Genomic DNA, 23,782 nt, shown 5'->3' with positions numbered 1-23,782 from the left:
GCAGGCAGGTTGAAACTGTCTTGAGTCACATAGTAGGGTGATTTAATTGAAACAAGGAATGTGCATGAGCATTTTTGCTAACTTCTCTCCTGAGTAATCTGGCTCTCATTTCAGAATGCACGAAATAAATACATTCTAATTCTACGAAGAATACCCAGATCCATTTATTGGTGGTTAACTAAAAAAGTTAACAACAATATCATACTTAAAAAGAAAATCTTTAATTGTGCAAAGATTGGTGGCAGATCAGAAAACTAGATGGAATAGAAAGCAAAAAATGGCAAAAAAAAAAAAAGATTTATCAGGCAAGAAAAATTAGGGTGCTGTAGAAATCTTGTCAGAACTATAAAAATGGACAGTAAGAGTTTTAGCAGAAAAGAATTATCAAATTGGAGAACAGCCCAAGAAAGAGGAATTAATAATGAAGATTTAGTCCATTATGTCCGCTCTGTCATTTAGTTAGATCCTAATCCCTCTCTATTCAGTCTGATATTCTTCCTGTGTGGTTACAGTTAACAGAGTTTTTATTCCCACAAGGAATCTTCACTTTTTATCACTTCCCAAAATCATCCATCTTCATGGAGGTAAGACCACTCCCTCTAACCCCCACTCTTTTACCTTCCATACTCCACTCCCCATTCCTTTCTCGTTCGTCCCATACACCACACTTCCCCTCTCTCTCACAGACAAAATATTTTGCTTTCATACCAGCCAAAAGTAGCCTGGATTCGTGATTTTAAATCATCCATTTTCATGGAGATAAGACCACACTCTCTAGCCCCCACTCCTTTTTCATCAGAATTAGAATCAGAATTGAAAGGGAGTCACGTGATGGAGTAGTGGCCGGACGGTGAACTCCAGCCCTCTCCAGAAAAGTCGGGAAAAACAAGAGAAAATACAAAGGCACAGAAATACAAGTTAAAGAAAAGTGAGTATAAAGGTGGAAAGAAGATGGAGACAAAAGGAGAAAAATCAAAATCAACGGAAAGAAGAGAGGAAGAGAAGACAACGGAGGAAAAAGGTGAAGGCCTTACCTGTCCGAAGAGGCCCGCTGTGGAGAGAAGACCCCACTACCTCAGGTCGGTAGAAAAAGAACTACAACAATGGCTCACAGAGCCGAGTAAAAGTGCGCAACCGCGCATGAAAAAAAACACACCGACGGGAGGGGGGACCAGCTGGGGAGTCGATCTCCACAGCCGGCAACGACAGCTGCAGAACACCTGCAGCAAGAAGAGACCACAGAAGACAATGGAAACAAGAAAGAAGAGGAGGAAAGGGCAGCAAAGAAACAACAGATGGCCAACCTAGAGGAAGAAGAAGAGGAAGAATACAGTGAAATAGATAAAGGGAAAGGCAAGGTAAAGGATATACTTGCTCTTGTTAGAGGATACATGGAGTCATTTAAAGAATGGCAAACACAGGAATTCAATGATTTAAGAAGAAGAATAAACAACACAGAAAAGAAAAGAAATAAAATGGATATGACCTTAACAGAAATGGGGAAAAAAATGGACAAGATGGAAGAGCGGGCAGTAGCAGCAGAAATGGAGGTAGAAGACTTAAAAAAGAAATTGGAGGAATCTAATAAAAAAACTAAAGAGACACAAGAATTACTAGCCCAAAAAATAGATATAATGGAAAATTATAACAGAAGAAATAACATAAAGATAGTGGGCCTTAAGGAAGATGAAGAAGGCAAGAATATGAGGGAGTTTATAAAAGAATGGATCCCTAAGGCCCTAGGATGTCCAGAACTACAGCAAGAAATGGAAATAGAAAGGGCACATAGAGCATTGGCCCCTAAACCACAACCACAACAAAAACCAAGATCTATTGTAGTAAAATTCCTAAGATATACTACAAGAGAAAAGGTACTGGAGAAGACAATGGAAAAAGTAAGAGAGGGCAACAAACCACTGGAGTATAAAGGGCAAAAAATCTTCATTTATCCAGATATAAGCTTTGAACTCCTAAAGAAGAGAAAAGAGTTCAATACAGCAAAAGCGATTTTATGGAAGAAAGGATATAAATTTACACTGAAGCATCCTGCGGTATTGAAAATATTTATTCCAGGACAACAAAACAGACTATTCTCGGATCCAGAAGAAGCACGAAAATTTGCAGAACAATTACAAAAATAGACTGAGGGATGAAGACGGGTAATGAGAGCAAAAATTATCACGATTGATATGTATGTGGGTAAAGACAAAAATAGACTGAGGGATGAAGACGGGTAAGGAGGGTAAAAATGACCACGATTGATATGTATGCGGGTAAAGAGGTATAAGAGTGAATAGAGACAATGGGCATATGTGAAAGTATCTGTAATTAGAGGAAAACATAGAGAGTATAGACAAGAATTAATAAGGGAAGGTAATGGAATAGAGAGAATAAGGAGGGAATTAAAAGAGTGACCTTTGTGACATATAAAAAGCGAAATCTTTTCTGGGGGGGGCTGGGTGGGGGAAAAGAGCGGCCACTGCAAAATCAGTTGACGCTTGCGAGTGGATTCGCAAATCCAAATGGAGAGGGGAGATGTGGTTGTCCGACAAGGGATAAAGGGCAACTCAGGAGGGGAAGGGGAGATTGGGGATAAAGAAGATAGAAATAGGAGAATAAGGAAAATGTTGGATGTTGTAGGAATGTTGTCTGGTAAAGAGTTGAAAATAAGAAAACAGAAATGGAAAAGGAGGAAAGGTAATGATGGAAAAATGGAAAGAGAAGATAAACAAAATATAAAATGGCTACGCTGAACTATATGACTCTAAATATTAATGGAATACATAACCAAATTAAAAGGAAGAAACTACTAAATTTACTGAAAAAGGAAAAAATAGATATAGCATTTGTCCAAGAAACACACTTAACTGAATTGGAGCACAAGAAATTAAAGAGAGATTGGGTAGGACATGTAACAGCAGCATCGTATAATTCAAAAGCAAGAGGAGTGGCTATATTAATTAGCAAAAATGTGCCATTTAAAATAGAAGAGGAAATAATAGATCCAGCAGGGAGATATGTTATGATAAAATGTCAGATATATTCAGAGCTTTGGAATCTACTTAATATATATTCACCTAACGAAGAAGATCAAAAGTTTATGCAAGATATCTTTTTGAAGGTAGCTAATACGCAAGGGAACATACTAATAGGAGGGGATTTCAATCTGAATTTGGATCCAAATATGGATAAAACGGGGAAAAAAATTAACAGGAAGAACAAAGTAACCAAATTTATAATTAAATCAATGCAAGAAATGAAACTTGTGGACATATGGAGGAAACAAAACCCAAAAGAAAAGGAATACTCACACTACTCGACTAGACATAAAACATACTCAAGGATAGACCTATTCCTGTTGTCAGCCCACATTCAAGGGAGAGTTAGGAAAACGGAATATAAAGCTAGACTATTATCGGACCACTCACCCCTGTTATTGGCAATAGAGCTAGAGGACATCCCTCCAAGAATGTATAGATGGAGATTAAACCCCATGCTACTTAAAAGACAGGATTTTAGAGAATTTATTGAAAAACAATTAAAAATGTACTTTGAAGTAAATACGGAATCAGTGGAAGATAAGTTTATACTATGGGACGCAATGAAAGCATTCATTAGAGGGCAAATAATAAGTTATGCAACCAAGATGAAGAAGGACTATAATCAGGAAACAGAGCAGTTGGAAAGGGAAATAATAAACATAGAAAAAAAATTAGCAATAAAGGAAGATACAACCAAAAGAAGAGAATTGGCAGATAAAAAAATAAAATATGAAACATTACAAACATATAAGGTGGAGAAGAATATAATGAAGACAAAACAGAAATATTATGAACTAGGTGAAAAAACACACAAAATCCTAGCATGGCAGCTTAAGACAGAGCAAACTAAGAAAATGGTATTGGCAACAAGGAAAAAAGACAAACAAATTACATATAATCCAAAAGAAATTAAGGAAAACTTCAGAGAATTCTATGAACAATTATACCGAACCGAAAACGAAGGGAAAGAAGGGAAAATAGATGAATTTTTGTCTAAAATTGAACTACCAAAACTACAAATAGAGGAACAAAATAAATTAACAGAACCATTTGGAACAGTAGAAATACAAGAGATAATAAAAAAATTACCAAATAATAAGACACCAGGAGAGGATGGACTCCCAATAGAATTCTACAAAACATTTAAAGACCTAATAATACCGCCCCTCCTGGATGTAATCAACCAGATTGATGAGACACAAAACTTACCAGATTCATGTAAAACAGCAATAATTACAGTGATACTAAAACAAGGGAAAGATCCACTCTCACCAGCGTCATATAGACCAATATCTCTGCTAAACACAGATTATAAGATAATAGCTAAACTATTAGCGAACAGATTAGCAGAACAGGTACCGAAAATGGTAAATTTAGACCAAACTGGATTTATCAAAAAAAGACGCACAACAGACAATATTTGTAAATTTATTAACTTAATTCATGCAGTAGAAGGAAATAAAGCACCGGCAGTAGCAGTTGCTTTAGACGCAGAGAAGGCCTTCGACAGAGTAGAATGGAATTACTTGTTCAAAGTATTGCAAAAATTCAGTTTACCGGAGAAGTATATTAATTGGATTAAAGCATTATATAAGGGACCGTTAGCGAAAGTGACAGTAAATGGACATGTATCAAAGCAATTTAACTTAAGCAGGTCAACGCGGCAGGGATGCCCACTATCACCATTATTGTTTGCGCTAGCTATAGAACCACTAGCAGAATCGATAAGAAGAGATAATAATATAAAAGGAATAAAAATAAAAGACAGGGAATATAAAATCAGTCTGTTTGCGGATGATGTGATAGTGTACTTAACAGAACCAGAACTATCAATAAAAGAACTATATAAGAAATTGAAGGAATATGGAGAAGTGTCGGGATACAAGATAAACGTAAATAAAAGTAAAGCAATGCCTATGAATAACGCGGATTTCTCAAAATTTAAGGAGGAATCCCCATTCAGATGGCAAACGCAGGCAATAAGATACCTAGGTGTGCAAATAAACAAAAATCTAGGCCAATTATATAAACTCAATTACAATCCACTAATGAAAAAATTACAGGACGATTTAGAGCATTGGAAAGAGCTACCACTAACACTGATAGGAAGGATAAACTGTATTAAAATGAACATTTTTCCAAGGATACTATACTTATTTCAGGCATTGCCAATACAACTGACAGAAAAATTCTTCAAAGAGTTAAAGAAAATAATAAGGAGATTTTTATGGAGAGGGGGGGAAACCGAGGATAGCACTAGATAAATTAACAGAATGGTATAAACAAGGAGGCTTACAATTGCCAAACTTCAAAAATTATTATAGAGCCGCACAATTAAGGTACCTATCAGATTTTTATCAAACAAGGGAAAAACCAGACTGGACGAGACTAGAATTAGATAAAATAGGGGAAAAGATACCTGAACACATATTATATAAATGGGACGAAAAATTGGTACAACATAGAACTTCTCCAGTATTACACCATCTCCTCAATATATGGAAGAAGATTCATGTAGAAAGAAATAAAATAAATTACCAAATACCAAAACTAATATTGACGCAAAATAAGCTACTCCCTTTTACAATAGACAACCTTGCCTTTAGAAAATGGGAAAAAAAAGGGATTAAAAGAATAGAAAATTGTTTTTCAGGAAGTAGATTCTTATCCTTTGAACAAATGAGAGATAAGTACAATATAACTGGAGATACAGCGCTGGCATATTACCAACTGAGATCCTACTTGAAAGATAAATTAGGAAGCAACTTGAGTTTACCAGAGGGAAGTAACCTTGAATATGTGATTACAGATACAATGTTAATCAAAAGATTTATAAAAAATATGTATATTAAACTGCAAGAAAAGGAAAATGAGGAAACAAATGGTAAAACTAAACAAAAATGGGAACAAGATTTAAATATAAAGATAAAAAAGGAAACATGGGAGAAGTTATGCTCTGGAACGATGAGAAATACAATAAATACGAGGCTGCGTATGATACAATATAATTGGTTACACAGACTATACATTACACCGCAAAAGTTAAATAAATGGGACCCAACAGTATCTGATAGATGTTTTCGATGTAAAAAAGAAAGGGGAACAACAATTCATGCAATCTGGACATGTGAGAGAGTAGAAAAATTTTGGGATGATCTCAATCAGATATTAAATAAAATAACAGAAAACAATATACCAAAGAATCCAGAGATCTTTCTCCTAAGTAACATAAAAAAATAAAGAATTTGGAATTGACTTGGAAGATGCACAAAAAAGATTTGTCAAGATAGCCCTAGCCGTAGCAAAAAAATGTATTATGTCAACCTGGAAATTGAAAGATAATTTGAAAATACAACAATGGTATATAGAAATGAATAAATGTATTCCATTAGAAAAAATAACATATAGTTTAAGAAATAATATTGAAATATTCGAACAAGTATGGGAGCCTTACATTAAATACAATAGCGAAAACCTACCGGGAACAAACATTACCTAAGTTGATGGAAGGAGAAGAAAAGAAAAGAATGGACTCAGTAGAATTTCTGGTGTATTTTTGTTGAATGACAACATTGTCTAACTGAATTAATGCAACCTAGATTGTATACCTAAAATGGATGAGAGGGGGGGGTGGGGGGGTGGCTTGGGAGGAGGGAGGGGGGAGGGAGAAAAAGTCACTGTAAATGTGTGGAAAAGAAAAAGTGTATATCATGGCTATTGTGATTTATGGTGTGAAAAATAAAAAAGTTTAAAAAAAAAAGAGAAAGGCACAGAAATGATTTCTATTTGATTTTGTTTTTAAAATTAAAAAGATGGCTGGTACACAAAGAAAAAAAAAAAAAAGTTAGAATCAGAATTGATTGTCATGAACAAGTCATGAAATTCACTGTCATATTCCACACTCCATTCCTTCTTCATTTGCCCTACCTACCACTCTTCCCCTCTCTCTCAAAGATATTTTGCTTTCATACCAGTCAAACGTATTGATAATTCTATTATCAATCTACACAATCTACTGACAATTATTTTGCAATTGCAGAAATACTATAATTAATGTTTTTATATCACTTAGCAGTAAAGAATATTGACAAAGTAATGTTACAATTAGTTGCAATGTTACATTATTGTTATGCTAATAATGGCTATTAATAAGAGTTTCTTTCTGGTGATGAGCACAGTTTTGAGAATATCCATGGGTTTAATCTCAATTACATGGACATCTTGGTTAAGTGTGAATTATTGAACACCTCGGCTATGTCCACTGCAATAGCGTGGATCTCCCAGTGGCCACCCATTTCAATTCCCCATCCCATTCCCTTGCTGACATGTCACATGCACTGACAGACTGAGACCACCTGCAAATTGGAGGAACAATATCCCATCTTCCATCTGGACACCCTCCAAACAGATAGTATTTACATAAACCTCCGATTTCCATTAAAGCTCCCCACTTCCCCAGTGCCTTTCCTCTAGGCACTGCCTCTGACGTGCTCTCTCTCTCTCTCGCTCTCTCGCTCTCTCTCTCTCTCTCTCTCTCTCTCTCTCTTTCTCTCTCTTCCTTTTTCCCTCTGTCTCCTTTCATAGAGTTATAATCAATTCTCACCTCTCCTCTTATCACATCCAATTAATATCTTTTATGGGTCTGGTTTCCTCCTCCTGCCAGTCTACAGTCTTATTTTTATACCTTCCTGTTCTTTGCTTTTTCCTTGAAGAAAGGGTCAGTTCAGAAACATTGGTAATATATCTTTACCTCCACTGGACACGGCAAGATGGGCTAAGTTACTACAGCATTTCTGTGTTTTTACTACAATCACAGTGTCTGCAGTCTTTCGTATTTCACTTAGAGTTGTGACAGATTATATCATGTTTTATAATACATATAAATATGTTTTTGGAGGACATAGATTGTGGGGAGGGGGTTAGTGTAGGTCACAAACAAACACAAACACGTCACAAAACAGATCTCATTTAAAATACAAGAGCTTTCCTCAAACCAGACTCTCTGGACCTTCCCTTTGTAAAGAAAATGAAAACTGTTTTGCTAAATATTTTCACAAGGAAATGCAAATAGAAGAACCCAAGCTCAAGAAAGTTCAAAAGCAGGTGTAAATGGATTATTGTTTTGATGAATGGGCTCAGAAGATTGGGTCCAGTGTTGCAATCTGTCTGGTTGCAGTTTGCTCTTCTAAGAAGGTCATGTGGTTTTGCAAGCAGAGAGAGAACAAAGACAAAACAGGCTTTCTCTAAGAGAGAGAGAGAGAGAGAGAGAGAGAGAGAGAGAGAGAAAGAGAGAGAGAGAGAGAGAGAGAGTTCTGCAGTGGATTTTGGAAGCTGTCAGCTTGTTTAAACCCTATTTTGAAGACGAGTTGTGTGTTTTGAGTTCAGCCTGTTGAAAACCCTTGTGGTCCATATAAGAAGAAATGGCTGGCTAGTGTGTTTCACCTGAAATAATGGAAACAATTGGAACTTTGTGGTGACCTGGAAGAAGAGTTCATCATTTGGAAAACCCTGATGAGGCAAGTTTCTTTGGCAAGACACTGAAATGACTGATGGAAGTAAATCAGTTTGTGAGTGTCCATTGAGCAACAAATCTCTCTCTGGAACTGACAAGAACCTTCCTGAGTGGTAACCATTTAAGCACTAGAGCTTGGTGAAAATACATAAATGTTAAATTCTGTGCACAGTACAAAAATTGCCTGATACCAGTGAACTTGGAGGAGTGAGAGGTGAGATTAGACTGTGAATCAAAGAACTTTTCTGAACTTATACACATTACATACACATGCGCTTTGCATTAGGAGGGGGTTAAGTTAAGTTAATAGTAATAAGTTAAAATTTGATCCTGTTTATGTTTAAAGAAAATTAAAAGTAAATTTTGTTTAAGTAACCATTTGTCTTGGTGAATTTCCATTGATGCTGGAGTTTGGGGTCCCTGGGCCCGTAACAGAGTGAACTATGTTCAGAAAGAGGAAGGGAACAACAATTCTATCATTTAAAATGTTAATATTATTGAAAGAGCAACAACTTATTTGCAACTCTTGAGAGGAAGTGTCTATTATTTACTGTTTTACCCAAATTAAATATGGGTGCAAGGAATATATTTTGTTATTCACAGCAAATAGGTAAAATACTCCCCCTTGTGCCAAATACTATATTTTCCCAATGCCACTGAAAGTTCTTCGACTCTATAATGAGCTCTTATTGAAGAACATTTCTGGATTTAATATTGCATGTCAATATGGAACTATCCTGAGAGAATAAACAATTTAAATAATAGTTTTTTCACAATTCTATATATTCATTGTTTTTACAATTGTTATTGACTTGTGGCAACTAAATCTCTTTTTGCAAGTGTATAATAAAGGAATTAAAACATTTCTCTGGAAAATGAAATCAGGTTTAAATATAAATGACATTTGTCCATTAACACCATCAAATTTGAGCTCGATGAGAAAAAGATGCATTGATTGGCCAGTGGTTTCAAAACTCTAATTCGAAAACAGAATTAATTGTTCAAAGCCATTTCAATGCCCCTCAATTTACAGTATCACTGAATATGGCCACTAGATGGGGCACCATGCAAAATAGAGACTATCAACATCACCATCTCTCGTATTCACTTGCACATTTTATTAAAGCAGTCTATGAGTGTGGAATGTGGGAGGCATATCCATGGACATTCAATGACTCTGGGTGTCTCTCTTTTGCTTCTCTTTCTCTGACGTAAGGGGGTGCCGGGCAATTTGTCCTGATAGTGAATCTTTGTCTCTCTTAAGGCAGACTAAATAAAATTCTGTGTGATACTGTAAAACCCCTGGTTTCCATCACCTATGGGAATCGGTAGATGCTGGATAAGAGAATATTGATATTGCATGTTGTGTGATTGGCAAACTAACGGCAAGGCGGACAATTTTAAACTTCCATAGCTTTTACTTATTTATTTTCTGGAGTTTTTTTTGCCAATTGCTTGAGACTGCCAGTTACTTGAATTCTGGATAATAGGGGTTTTACTGTATCACGTTTTCGGCTTTATTTCAGGACAAGAATCTTGAATCTTCTATCGCATTAAATCTGCAGATCTTGCCAATGTGGACTCAGAACCCAAGTTTTTGACATTCACCAGGCATACGAGAGAATTAGTCTTCTGATAAAAATCCATGATTAAGATCCTCTAACAATCTGACTTATGATGCCACACTACATTCCTGTCCTGTTCACCACAGCCAACAATGTTCATTGAGACTTGGGAAAATGGAAGTGGTCTCTCAACAAAGGCAGCTCTCAATGCTGAGACTGTCCATCCCTTGAGAAATCCTTTGACTATATTTGAAGATCTAGCCCTCAACCTCAACACTGAGCTCAAGATCTACTGGGTAGTACTGAGCCCTGGTCCTCAGCCTCTTTCAGAGACTGACAATGGACACCTCAAAACACAGGAGAGTTGCTACAAATGTTGTATCAGTGAAGTCCAGAATCCATTGGCAGGATAGAGGAACAATGTCAGTGTCTTCTCCGAGGCTGAGATCACCATCTCTACTCCACAATCCATAGTGGCAAACATTACCTGGAGAGCTGCATAAACATTCCAAAGATGTTTTCAAAATCTCCTGACTGGCATGGGTCAGGCTGGTCAGAGTGGATAAGAACCCTCTATGAAAACTTGCAGATGCCAAACAAAAGAGCACAGTACCTGAGAACTGGTACAAGGGTTTCCATTGGCTAAGGAATGTAGAATAAAATACTGCACGTAGAATCTTACCTAGAATCTAACAAAGGGTCTTAAACCTGAAATATTAACTCTGTTTCTCTTGCCATAGAGGCTGCCTGACCTGTATTTACAGCATCTTCATTTTTTGGTTAATTTCAGATCATATAACAACCCACCCAGCCTATCAATAACCTCCAGTCCTGAATATGCTAGGCTCACAGCTATTACCTCAGAGCTCAAGTAATGTTTGACCCATGGGAACCATCTAAGGAGCAAGTTAGTTTGCACATGATCTCGAGATGTGACTTTACCTTTGTGGTACAGTAAATCCCCTGGTATCCGGCACCTATGGGGATTGCTAGATAGTGGATAAGTGTACTTTCCGGTTGCTTGAGACTTACTCTTGCGATGCTTAACTAATATACATGAATTAAGAATAAACCGTTTAAAAGGCAAAAATACTATACTGTACTTACACTGAACAAGCTTTACTTGCATGAACATATAAACCTTCAAGCATTTTACTTTATTTTTAGTCACATTCTTTGAAAACATTTAACTGTTGCTGCATCTGTAGGTTCTTTCCCCTCCATGGAGCTGCCCAAAAGACGAACAATAGAATTATAACAATAGAATTATAGATAATTAACCCTCCCTTCCCCAATGTTTACAGATAAAGCCTCTAAACATGGATAAGCAGACACTTTAAGAGAGTCACCCCAATGGCGAGGTACATCAACCAGTCCTTCAACTTGGGCGATGATGTTGCTGTTTCACACAACTGTTATAAGCAAAGTACGACCAAGGCCCTCCGCTGGCTGAATTCTTGCCCCCATCTTCACCAAAGGTTAATGTGTTACTTCAGAGAACATTTATTTTTACAATGTTAAACTTATGTATTTTTAACCTATTTTATTCTTTATTTATTTTAATTTCTAAAAATTTATTTTCCTTTATTTTTTTGCCAGTTGCTTGAATTCCATATACCAAGGGTTTTAATTGTACAGTTTCACTCATTATGAGTGTGTCGCAAATGGTGTCTCCCTGGCTGACATTTTCTTGCACTCTGTCCCATGAATCCTTAGCTAACTCTGCCCTGGATTCCCTTTATGTTTCGTGTATGGGGTGGTGGGATGGGGGGGGGGGGCGGGGGGGAAGTAGTATTGGCTTTGATGACCTGGTAATAGTTCAGTAGATTGGTGTGGACTAGTTTCAGGAGTTTCCAACAGCAAGGGAACAGAAACTTCAAAGTACTATAGGTGGAATTATCCTTTCTGAATTAACTCCATCAGAATAAACCTAATCAGTGAAGCAATTTCCAATCTTCAAAATCTTCCTTTGGTAAAAGTGTTTATTCTCCTTCATTAATTACATAATTCCTTGAAATTATTTACAGAGATTGAAGACATATATTTACCATCACTTTTCTCATAACTCTAACTTAAGGCTAGAACAAATAATTGTGATGAATTTTAAAAATGCAGTGAGACATCCTCAGGAGGAATGAAATGAGCACATTGGGTGTGAGGCTAATTGACCTACGTGAATACATCAGTCACCTGTAGAATAGAAAGCCAGTGTCACTGAATGAACAGCATGAATTTGATTCTTTGGCATTAGGGTATAAATTTGATTTTTAGCTTTGATTACCCATGTTGGGTCGCTGACCGACACCTTGGCTGTAAACAACAGCAAAATCATGGAGAATAAATTGGGATAAGCCATGTATTAGGTAGCTTCAGGTACATTATCATCACTTTTTGTGTCAAGTAGGATAAGTTAAAGAGCCTTATATTTACTTGTTATTTATATTTATCCACAAGAACTGAGCACCTTTAATTGTCATAACTATTTCAGCAGGCAGTTTAGAGTTGACCACTTGCTATAGGGCTGGAGTCACAGATTTCTCAGCCTGAGGGCATTTGTGGTCAAATAACAGTCCAATAGTCTCATGGCCACAGTCGTTAGTACTAGCTTTTACTCCAGACCTTAAGTCAGGAATATTAAACTTTCAAGGTGCTGTGGCAAGATTGGAACTTTTTTTTTACAGATCATTAGTCCAGGCCTCTGGATTACTGGGTCCAATGCAGAACCACAGAGGTATTGGTTCTCTCTGAGTGATTTCAAATAGCTGTGTTTGTAATAATTCTGTTACCTGTGGGTAGACCAGTGCTCCCAACTCACCTTCCATCCCACAGAACATTGATAAATCAGGTGGAGTGTGACTGTGCACCCAGCCATTTGCCTCAATAAATCAGCCTTTATTGAAGCAATTTCTATTTTGTGCTTTGGCCTCTTGAAAACATTTTTCTCCAACAATAATAATTGCATCTAAAATTTCTGCTCCCTGTTTATCCGAATAAAGAGAAAAATGATACACAATGTTAGATAGAGTAACATTTTCTCAACCTTTTTTTTGGCTCTGCGTCTCCCCCGCTGCCCCTTCCCCTCCCTGGTCAGCCTCTGCTCAAAGTTTATAGGCCCCCTTCCCTGTGAAGCAGTCAAGTTTAATTGGTTTCTTCTCTACTTCTCACCTACTAAACTGCATAAAAAACATAAAAAATATTTATGTTATGTGAGGCTTTTGCTTAAGTGTGCTGTGGCCCCCAAGTCTGCCACAGATATAGTCCAACAATCATAGGTCCTTTCCTAATGCAAGATTAAAAGTGAATTTATTTTTAATTATACTTCCCTCACTACAGATTGATGTAGAGAATTACAGCCCTTCATCCAACTAGATTTACAATTTATTGGGCCACCAATATGTTTTAATAGGCCCGCCTAACTTCATACAAAGGCCAGCTGACACTGGCATCTTCTTTAGCCCAGGAGGACATGTCAAGCATGGAAGTGGCAGTGGTGTCAGCTGGCTCTTCAGATGATAAGTGGGTGGCTTTGGCTGCCAGCTCTGAGGGTACAGTCATGAATGGGGCACACCCGTAGGCGGCAGAAGTGGCTGAGTAACCAGAGGCAAAATGCATCTCTTCCAGTGGGTGAAGTGTGTAAGGCTGGGAGCTCTGGCCAGGGTCGCTGCTGTTCCGGGCAATACTCTTGTACTGGGACGGAGAAGCAGAGTCAGGGTCAGGCAGGGAGTGGTTGCTGTGGTGCTGTGATTGATGCGGTGCCGCCTGCATCTGCTGGAGTGTGTCGCAAATGGTGTCTCCCTGGCTGACATTTTCTTGCACACTGTCCCATGAATCTCTCTGTGGAAGGAGAATAAAATTGTGAAATATTTGAGAACATTTAACATCTAACATCACAATTATTTATAAAAGTTTCTTAAAGAGCTAATGAATCAGCGTACAAGGCTCTGGAGAAAGTGTGGGGGAAATGGAATTAGTCACAGATGGGCTGTTGTTTAAAAGCTTGGTTAAAGTGAGCTGGAGCTCTTGTATGACCACATGACTATTATTACACAATCTATGGAAACAAATCAGAGCAACTCTACAAAGACTACATTTGGATTTATAGAGTTCTTTTCATTGCCCATTCAATGGGTCACATAGTTCTTCACACCAATGAAATTCTTTTCATGTGTTATCACTAGTAAAATCATAGAGGTTTACTGCTTATAAACAGGCCTTGTGGCTCAACTTGTCTGTGCTGACCAAGTTGTCTACCTGAGCTCCCGTATTTGGCCATATCTCTCTAAACGTTTTCAGTTCATGTACCTGTTGAAATGTCTTTTGAACTGGAGAAAGGTGGCAGCCAACTCACACACAGCAAATCCCTCAAAACAGCGATAGAATTAAGATCTAACTCTGATTGGAATGGAAAATATTGGCCAGGATACTAAGGATAGCGACCTTACTCTTTGAAATAGTAGAGCCAAGCAACCTTTTACTCCATGTGAGCGACACTTTGCTCTGTGAAAAAGAAGACAAGACCACAATATAAAGGTTCTTCAAAAAGATGATACTCATGTGTCCAGTGCTCATGCCTCTGGTGTGGGATTTAAACCCATAAGATTGTAAGAGAGAGAAGTGGAATTGGGCCATTTGGTCCATCGAGCTATGCACTATTCCATCATGGCTGATTTACTATCGTTTTCAACCCCATTCTTCTGCCTTCTCCCCATAACCTTTGATTCCTTTCCTAATCAAGAACTTATCTGCTTCTAATTCAAAAATAGCCTCCATAGCAACAAATTCTATAGATTCACCGCCCTCCGGGTGAAGAAATTCCTCCTCATCTCTGTTCTAAAGGGACATTATTGTATTCTGAGACTGTGTCCTGTGGTTCCAAATTCCACCACCACAGGAGACAGTCACTCTATCCAGGCATATCAGTATTCAATGAACCCCCTCATTCTTCTAAACTTCAGTGAGGACAGTCACAGAGCCATCAAACGCTCCTCATATGATAACCCATTGATTCCAGGAGTCATTTTGTGAACCTCCTCTGGGAACTCTCTAATGCCAACACATTCCTCAGTGCTATTCCCCAATTTACTCCATGTAACCTATTCTCTCTCATTTGTCCACAAAAAAAATCCCTGATTTTCTTGGGCTCACTTACACTAGGGGGCAATTTTCCATTTTAACAAACAATCAGCATGTCTTTGGGATGTGAGAGGAGACACCCCAAAAACGGGTTGGGGGGGTGCAAATAGTCTCAGAAGACCATGCAAACTCCACAAAGAGAGAGAGAGAGGTCAGGATGAAATCCAGGAGCACTGGTTGTATTAACACTGCATCATACACTCCACATTAACATCAGATTATTCGCAACTCACAACAAAGGGGATTTTCAGGAGAAAACATCTTTGCCTCGAGATTTTAAAGTGAATTGGACATATGTCTTTAAAGAAAGGCAGAATAAGAGCATAAGACATAGGAGCAGAAATAGGCTATTCAGCCCATCGAGTCTGACCCACCATTTAATCATAAGTATGAAGGAGAAAGGAATAGACTTCAATGGAGGAGGCAGGGTGGAGGCCAGGGAGACTTATGGAGAATTTGGGCTAAAGGTGATGTTCCTGCGCCGTTAATTTCCTTTGACTGCAATACTTCAATGTCTTCATCTGTTTAATTATAGAGGCTTAATTATTCCCATGATGTGGTTTATGGCTTCACAATGAGAGAGCTCCCATAATGTGCCACCCAATGACTTAAGGCAGGATGTGCAGGACTTTCTTGACAATTAATGGCATTTTACAGGCAAGTATTTGAATATCTCTGTCACTGCACTCCCCTAAAAGGTGTGTAGCTCTCTGCAAGCAGCATGACATTCAAGTACAAAGTAATGTTTTAGACTGTATTTACCAATATCATCAGAGCTGATTCTTCTGCCAACTATTTTAATGCTTGTAAGTATCTAAAAAAAAATTGAAGAACGTGCTGTATATCTAAAAACACTTCATGATTTTGCCTCGAGTCATTAACGTTCCTTCAATTACTGCTGATATTTTGCAGGCAATTGTATTACTTATTTTCAACTATAAATCAGGCAAGTAATCAATCTGCTGACTTACTGCCCTCTGTTCTCAGACATTTATTTTAATTAACATTTTGTGGTGCAGTATGGCTTCTGCATTACGCTTTACAGGACCCTAACACCCATGGTATTTCTAGACATACTTCCTTGTTCACCTCCTTCAGGCTTAAAACTTTTAAACCAGATTAAGTAAAGGTGTTGTGCCAAGATACATTTACAGGTTTCAGGAATTTGCTCCAAAGGGCTTTCATTTTGGAAGGCAGAGATGGTAGATTTCTCTGATGTAGATTTTAGCTTTAATGCGAGCTGGTTTCTTCCACTATAATCACTAATCATGTAAATTACTTTCCTTGAGTTATATGCTCTATGGAAAATTAAACATATAACTATGACCAAGGTATTCAAATTCAAAGGTTAAAAGGCATGGAGAGGGACATGAGGAAAACTCTTTATTAATAACCTGGTAATTATTTGTGATGGAGAACTCACTGTCAGTATTTTTTTTAATGTAGCCACAACAAAGTAGACACAGATTCCAGCCATTTAAATGTGTATTGTCCAAATACTCCCAAATTACGTACAACCCTGTACATTTTGTAGGGTGGGAGGAAACCAGAGCCCCCAAAGGAAACCCACGCAGACACAGGGAGAACATAAATAAACTCCTTACAGACAGTGTTGGATTCAAACCTGGGTCACTGGTATTGTAATAGCTTTGTACTAACTACTTGGGTGATGAAGAGTAATGGAGTGATAAAGAGAGATGGAAACAGACTCTATCCTCAATGGGGGAAATGAAACGCAAGTCTGCAGATGCTGCGATTGTAGTAAAACACATTGAAATAGTGGAAGAACTCAGCCAATCTTTCAGCATCCATAGGAGACAATATTACCGATGTTTCGGACCTGAGCCCTTCTTCACGGAATAAACAGAATGAGCAAAAAAATGGGAATCTCAGAATAGAGACAATGCCGGCTGGGGGGAAGAGTCCAGACCAACAAAAGGTGTTAATGGGCTATGATAAGAGGAGAGGTGAGAATTGATTATGTCTTTATAAAAGGAGACAGGGAAAAGGAAGAGAGACGGAGCTAGGGGAGTGTGATAGGGGAAGAAGTTGGGGGTGGGGGGGGTGTGGTTTTAACAAATGCCAGAGAAGTCGATATTAATGTCATCTATCCTCAATGGATTCAGCAAACAGGTGGAATAGGACTGAATAGATTGTTCCATAGGAACAGTACTGATGGTCCAAATTGCCTCCTGCTCTGCTGTATTGATATTTTAAATCTATAATTATAATATGATTTTTAAAAATCTATAGTGCAACAAAAAGCCTTTTACTGGTGATCAAATGTATCACGAAATGTGGTTGACAGGGTAAAATGGTGGTACAATAGAGTCGCCACCTCACAACACCAGAAAATCAGGTCCAATCCTGACCTCAGGCACTGTCTGTGTGGAATTTGCATGTCCCCTTTGCAACTGCATGGGATTCCATCAGGTGCTCTGACTTCCTCACATATCCCAAAGAAATGCTGGATAACAGGTTAATTGACCTCTGTAGATTTTCCCTACTGTCAATGGATAGGAGAGTCTGGGGGAATTAATAAGAGTGTAAAATGGATCGATGATGGTCAGTGCAGACTCAGTGCACTGAAAGACATGTCTCCATGCTGTAGCTTTCTCTGACTCTATGGATTCTCATTACTAATTCCCAAACCACTGTTGCCACCATCGCATGGGAAGTATTATCATATGAATCAATCATATGTATCAAGTTACTCCAATTTTTACCATAATTCTAGGATATCTATTATTTAGTAGGAAGCCCATTAAAGCAGGGATCCACAGACCCAAAATATATTTAATTGTAGAATGACGCTATCCAATCTCTGGTTTGAATTTTCCTGCAAGATTTTGCTCAGTCCATGCACAAATTCAAAAGCCTTTGATCTGCCCATTAGTACAGGATAGTCATAAACAAGATGGAAAAGTACATACCAACAGGAAATGAGATGACTCATTGGGAAAAGGAGAAACGAGAGGTGTGAAAGGCTGAGGTGTGAAAATGGAATTTGTTCCAGATGGGAATGCTGGTGAGCGGTAATCTCCAAATGTTTCCATTATATATGGATCAAACAGATGTTGATACCCAGATACTGCTGGTGGGTCACACCCGAAGGACTTGTTTCCCATTGAAGAGGAATACACATCTGATGAGCACTGTTTCGATGAATGGCAATGGGGCAGGTCATAATCTGATAGATAAGATCTTCTTACACCGTAGAAGCTTGGCATGACATGAGAACCTATTGAAATAGAAATGAAATGTGTTACTACTCATTACTGCCAGTCATTCAAAGTCAACATTTCTAGCCATTACAAAATATTCCAATTAGCACTTTAAAATGTTATTCATTGGAAATAGAAGTCAACACTCTATAAAATCATTATTACATCTATTTCCAAGAATTCAAATGCAATTGTTCTCCATGTAGTTTTAATCTTTATAGAGAATTTGAAATACTGTTTTAAGTAGTTTGAACTTGTTTCACAACATATGCACCATTATCATTGTCCCAGTATGTGACAGAAGCACACCCGAGGGCAGAAATTATTCTGGGATCATTTGTAGGCTCACGATCAATGCAGGGAAGACAATAGTTTATGACCAAGTGGCCTTTACATTAAAAGGAAATTGGATGTTGGAACAATTGGGCAGCAGGAAGTGGGGGCAGGTGAGGGAGGGGGAGTTATTTTCCTGTAATTCCCTTTAGCTCATTCCCATCAACATCCCCCTGACTGTCCCCATCTACACCAGGGATAGTTTACAGAAGCCAATGGGATGTGGGAGGAAAGGGAAACATGCATATTGCACACAGGTTGGGGTCAGGGTGGAACTCAAGACACTGGAGTTGTGAAGCAGCTGCATTACATGTAATGCCTCCAGTCGAGGTCTAATTTTGTTATCTTCAGTGAAATTCTCCAGCAGTTATTTTTCCCTTGCTGTGAGATCATCTTGCCCTGGAACTCTGACAATGCTCCCCAGTGATATTCTGCTCTTCCAAGAGACTGAATAGATTCAGCCTTGAGAATTTGGGGAGAGATCATAGCCATTGGCGTTACTATTAACACAGCACAGACACTTCATGCTTGCTTATGTCTAAAATGTCTGTGAAAAAAGTAGCCAGTCACAGAATAGTCACAGAACAGTCATTTCTAAGTAGGCTCCTTTCCCACTTTGCTACAGAGCTATTCTTTGGCTTGGCTTCGCGGACGAAGATTTATGGAGGGGGTAAAAAGTCCACGTCAGCTGCAGGCTCGTTTGTGGCTGACAAGTCCGATGCGGGACAGGCAGACACGGTTGCAGCGGTTGCAGGGGAAAATTGGTTGGTTGGGGTTGGGTGTTGGGTTTTTCCTCCTTTGCCTTTTGTCAGTGAGGTAGGCTCTGCGGTCTTCTTCAAAGGAGGTTACAGAGCTATTAATTTATTATTAAATTATTAAATTGGATGTGTGGTATTGCAGGATTTCATACAAGTATTTTTATTTAACGATCTGCAGAGAAGGTTGTCACACATTAAATTGTTCTGCCCCATACTGCTGCCACAAAACAACAAATTTCATGACACGTGGCCATGACAATAAACTTGATTCTGATTCTGATTTTTATTGTTTTTATGCCCCTACAATTTTTTTCTATTTTGACGAAAGAGATGTGCTTTATCTGCATTGATGTTCTGTAACTGCAATTATCTGCACTGATTTCCTCAAAGAAAGCCACTCATTATAATGTGCTTGAAGTGGAATGAGAAGGTAATTCTCTGTAAATGCAAGCCTTCTCTAATAGGATTACTTATTGTTTAAAGCCAGCAATTTATTTAGCTGTGTTTCATTTAAAATAAACATTTCACAGAAACTCAGGGGCTCAATAAGGAAGAATCACGTCTGCAAGGAGTTAGTACGTTCTCTTTGCGTCAGAGTGGGTTTCCACCGGGTGCTCCAGTTTCCTCCCACCCTGGCATACGGGGGTTGTAGGTTAATGGGGTATTTCGGCAGCATGGGTTCTTGGGCCGGAAAGGCCCATTACCGTGCAGCATATTTAAATTTTTTAAAAGACCAATAGAATAGCCAATAGTGTTGTTCACAATAATTGTACGGCATCGAGTCTTGTCTTCTCCTAAGCAGGAACAATAGCAGAAGTGGGTTGAGTTATGAACTGATCAGAAAGTAAAGACAATTTGAATTGTCTACCACAGGAATTTATTGGACACTAGCATTGTCTCCATTCCATACATCTTGGGTTCTTCCATCAATAATGTATGTATGCAGTATTTTATTGCAATATCTGTGAAGAAAGCCTCACAGAACCATTGCCAAGTTTTCTCCTTTGCATTCTTTTTTTACTGCAACTCAGTGATACTCAGTGACCAAATATGTGTCAGAATTCAGAGAGGAAGAAATAAATACAGATCATTGTTATTTCTGAATTTTCATTTCAGTTTGTCATGAGGGTTTCATTGTCATCATGGACCAAATTCGGCCATTTGGTCCATCAGATCTGCCCCGCCATTCCATCATGGTTATACTATCCTTTTCAACTTTTATCTGCCTTCTCTGCATCACCTCTGATCCCCTTCCTACTCAATAACCTGTATGCCTGTTTCTTACATGCACCCAATTAGTTGGCCTCCATGGAGGCACCAAGCATAGAAGGAAAACCACAAATCATATGCCTCTCGTAGTCTTTTAGCAAATTGCAAGTATTTGATGGAAAATTCACTTACCCGACATTTGGACATAAGACAATGGTTGACAAGAGTTTGTCCCTGTCTAAAGAGGAAGGAGAAAAAAAAAGCTACTACAATTGTTAAATGCAATCAATGCATATTCAGTTCAATTAATCAATTACATTTGAAGTAGGGTAACAATTTGGCAGAAACTCCTGTTGCATCGATTTACAACTCAGAACATCTCTGAATTAATTTTCTTTATAAGGATACACTTCTCACAATGATTTGTGGGAGTAAATGTGATCAAAGATGGACATACTGCCAAAAACAAAGGGAAGCAGTCATGAATAAAGCAAGACCTTGCAAATCTTCCTTAAAATTTCCCATCATATCTTCAACCCATGCCTTCTAGTATTTGACACTTCCATCCTGAGAAAATTACTCCAACCATACATCTATGCTTCTCATAATTTTATAAACTTCTATCAGGACACCCCTCAGCCTCTGATGCTCCAAAGAAAACAACCCAGGTTTGTCCACCTCTCCTTCTGGCAAATACGATCAAATCCAGGTTCGAAAGCCTCCACATCCTTCCTAGTGTTGTGACCAGAACTGTACGTAATATTCCAAATACATCCTGATCAAAGTTCTAAACTGCTGCAAAATGACTTGCCAACTTTTATATTCAATGCCAAGACCATTGAAAGCAAGACTACTATTTGCTTTGTTTAACACCCAATCTTCTTCTATTTGCACTTTCAGGAAGCAATCAACTTGCACACCAAGATCCCTTTGTGCATCAATGCTTCAAAGAGTCTTGCCATTTACTGCACACTTTTGATGTTTGTTATTCTTCCCAGAATGATAAAGAGATAAAATGCAGCAGGAGTTTGCCTCAATATCAGCTTACTCCTTTCCTCTCCATAAGGCAAGCTCTACCCTTCACCCTCCACTGGAATAATTTTTATGCAAACATAATAAGAGCAAAATTTGCATGCTGCAACAGATAATGTTTTCAGGTGCTGGTCGTTAGCACTGGGAGCTCCTGACAATTATTTGCCTTGTATTCTGCTCTCCTGAAGGAAATGAATGTATTATCTGGCTAAGGTAGAATGTTATCAGGGGATTGTGAGAGGGAGTTCTTTGATAGGCCACAAAGCATGAGCCACCAGAAGTATAAAGGTGAATCAGTTACCGAGTGAGGGTGCTAAGGGCGAGAAGAGCTCCCGAAGGGCCTCGGGCTCTGAAGACTTCCTGATCATATTGGAGCTTTGGATCTGGAGCTCAGGTTGCCAGCGGATAGGGTTAGGGTTAGGGTTAGGGTTAGGGTTAGGGTTAGGGTTAGGGTTAGGGTTAGGGTTAGGGTTAGGGTTAGGCTGTCTGTGCAGCAGCAGAGGCTTCAGGAGCATTGGGGTGAATCCACATACGCTCAGTGACTCAATGACTTTGGCTCCTCTTAACTGTAAAGGGCACCAGGCAATGCTAACAGTAACTTTTTATCTGCCTCACAACAGACTAAAGGAAATTTTGTGTAATATTATATTTTCTGTTTTATTATAGGACAAAAAAATAAGCTTAAATTGGTACTGGATTCCCTCAGGATTGGAAGGCAATATATCCCTGAACTACTATAGCTTAAATAGAATATACTAAGGACACTGGCAGAGTAAGAAAATATCAACAGAAGACAAAATAATATGTAAAAGTAATAGGTCACTTCAAATAATAAATTTTGGAAACTAAATAGTAAAAATGTTAGAATTGATAATACACTCGGGACCTTTGTGTGATGTTAAAGGAGCTATATAAATGGAAGTTGTTATTGTTGGAAATGAAGGACATCAGTTTAAGGTGAAGGGAGGAAAATTTAGGGGAGACTTCAGAGGTAAGTTTTTAATACTGAGGGTGCCTGGAATGGGTGGTGGTGGAGGCTGGTAAATAGGGACATTTTAAAAGACTCTTAGACAGGTACATGGGTGAAAGCAAAATCACAAGATATTGGCTGTGAGATTGGGAAGGATTAGAGCAGTGGTTCTCAACCACTTTCTTTCCATTTGCATCCCACTTTAAATAATCCCTGTGCCATCAGTGCTCTGTGATTAGTAAGGGATTGATTAAGGTGGGATGTGAGTGGGAAGGGAAGGTTGAGAACCACTGCTCTAGGCCCAATTGTTACTGAAATATTTGGCTTGAAAAAATTGTCATTGGCCCATTTCCTTTGGAGTTATGTAACTGTGCACATATCGAGTCAATTAGGTATGATTAAAACAGTGGTTTTTAAACTTTTTTCTTTCCACCCACATACCACCTTAAGCAGGAGGAGGAGGTCAGCACAACATTGTGGGCCGAAAGGCCAGTATTGGGTTGTGCTGTTCTATGTTCTAACTGTTGAGGGGAGTAGAATTTCAGAGATATGTGTGATAGGGAAGCTTGGAAATTGTATTCCCAACAACTAGATCAAGATGACAAATTCAACAGAGAAACACATCCGACAAATTCACACTGCAGTTCACATTTTCAAAATTCAAAGTTCAGATTTATTGTCATATATGGCATTTCAAACAACCTTGAGATTCTTTTTCCTGCAGGCAAGACAGAATTATTACCTACTGGTAGTGCAAGAAACTGAACTGAAGAAGATACATGTAAACAAATAAAGAAACGTAAACAAACTGTGCAATATAGAGAGAAAAAATATCAATAGTGCACAAGTAAGAGTCCTTAAATGAGTCCCTGATTGAGTTGGTTGTTGAGGAGTCTGATGGTGGAGGGGTAGCAGCTGTTGCTGAACCTGGTGGTGCGAGTCTTGTGACACCTACCCCATAAACCTCTTTCTTGATGGTGGCAGCAAGAACGGAGCATCTGCTGG

At 38.4% G+C, this 23,782-nt stretch overlaps 1 protein-coding gene across 1 annotated transcript in view; it reads right to left on the bottom strand.

Annotated features, from left to right (window-relative positions):
• Window positions 1-13,383: 13,383 nt before the first annotated feature.
• Window positions 13,384-23,782, bottom strand: part of LOC138742112 (POU class 2 homeobox associating-factor 2) — a 41,609-nt gene continuing 31,210 nt past the window's right edge. Inside the window, exons 4-6 of the mRNA XM_069896297.1 lie at window positions 20,968-21,013; window positions 18,185-18,492; window positions 13,384-13,952 (exon numbers count right to left, since the gene is read on the bottom strand). Coding sequence (XP_069752398.1) covers window positions 13,518-13,952; window positions 18,185-18,492; window positions 20,968-21,013 — 789 coding nt within the window. The 3' untranslated portion in view covers window positions 13,384-13,517. The remainder of the gene's footprint in view (window positions 13,953-18,184; window positions 18,493-20,967; window positions 21,014-23,782) is intronic.

Source organism: Narcine bancroftii, chromosome 8 (genome assembly GCF_036971445.1).
Source record: "Narcine bancroftii isolate sNarBan1 chromosome 8, sNarBan1.hap1, whole genome shotgun sequence".
Classification (NCBI taxonomy): Eukaryota; Metazoa; Chordata; class Chondrichthyes; order Torpediniformes; family Narcinidae; genus Narcine; species Narcine bancroftii.
The sequence above is the reverse complement of the archived record's forward strand: the minus strand, read 5'-3'. Positions and strand labels throughout refer to the sequence as shown.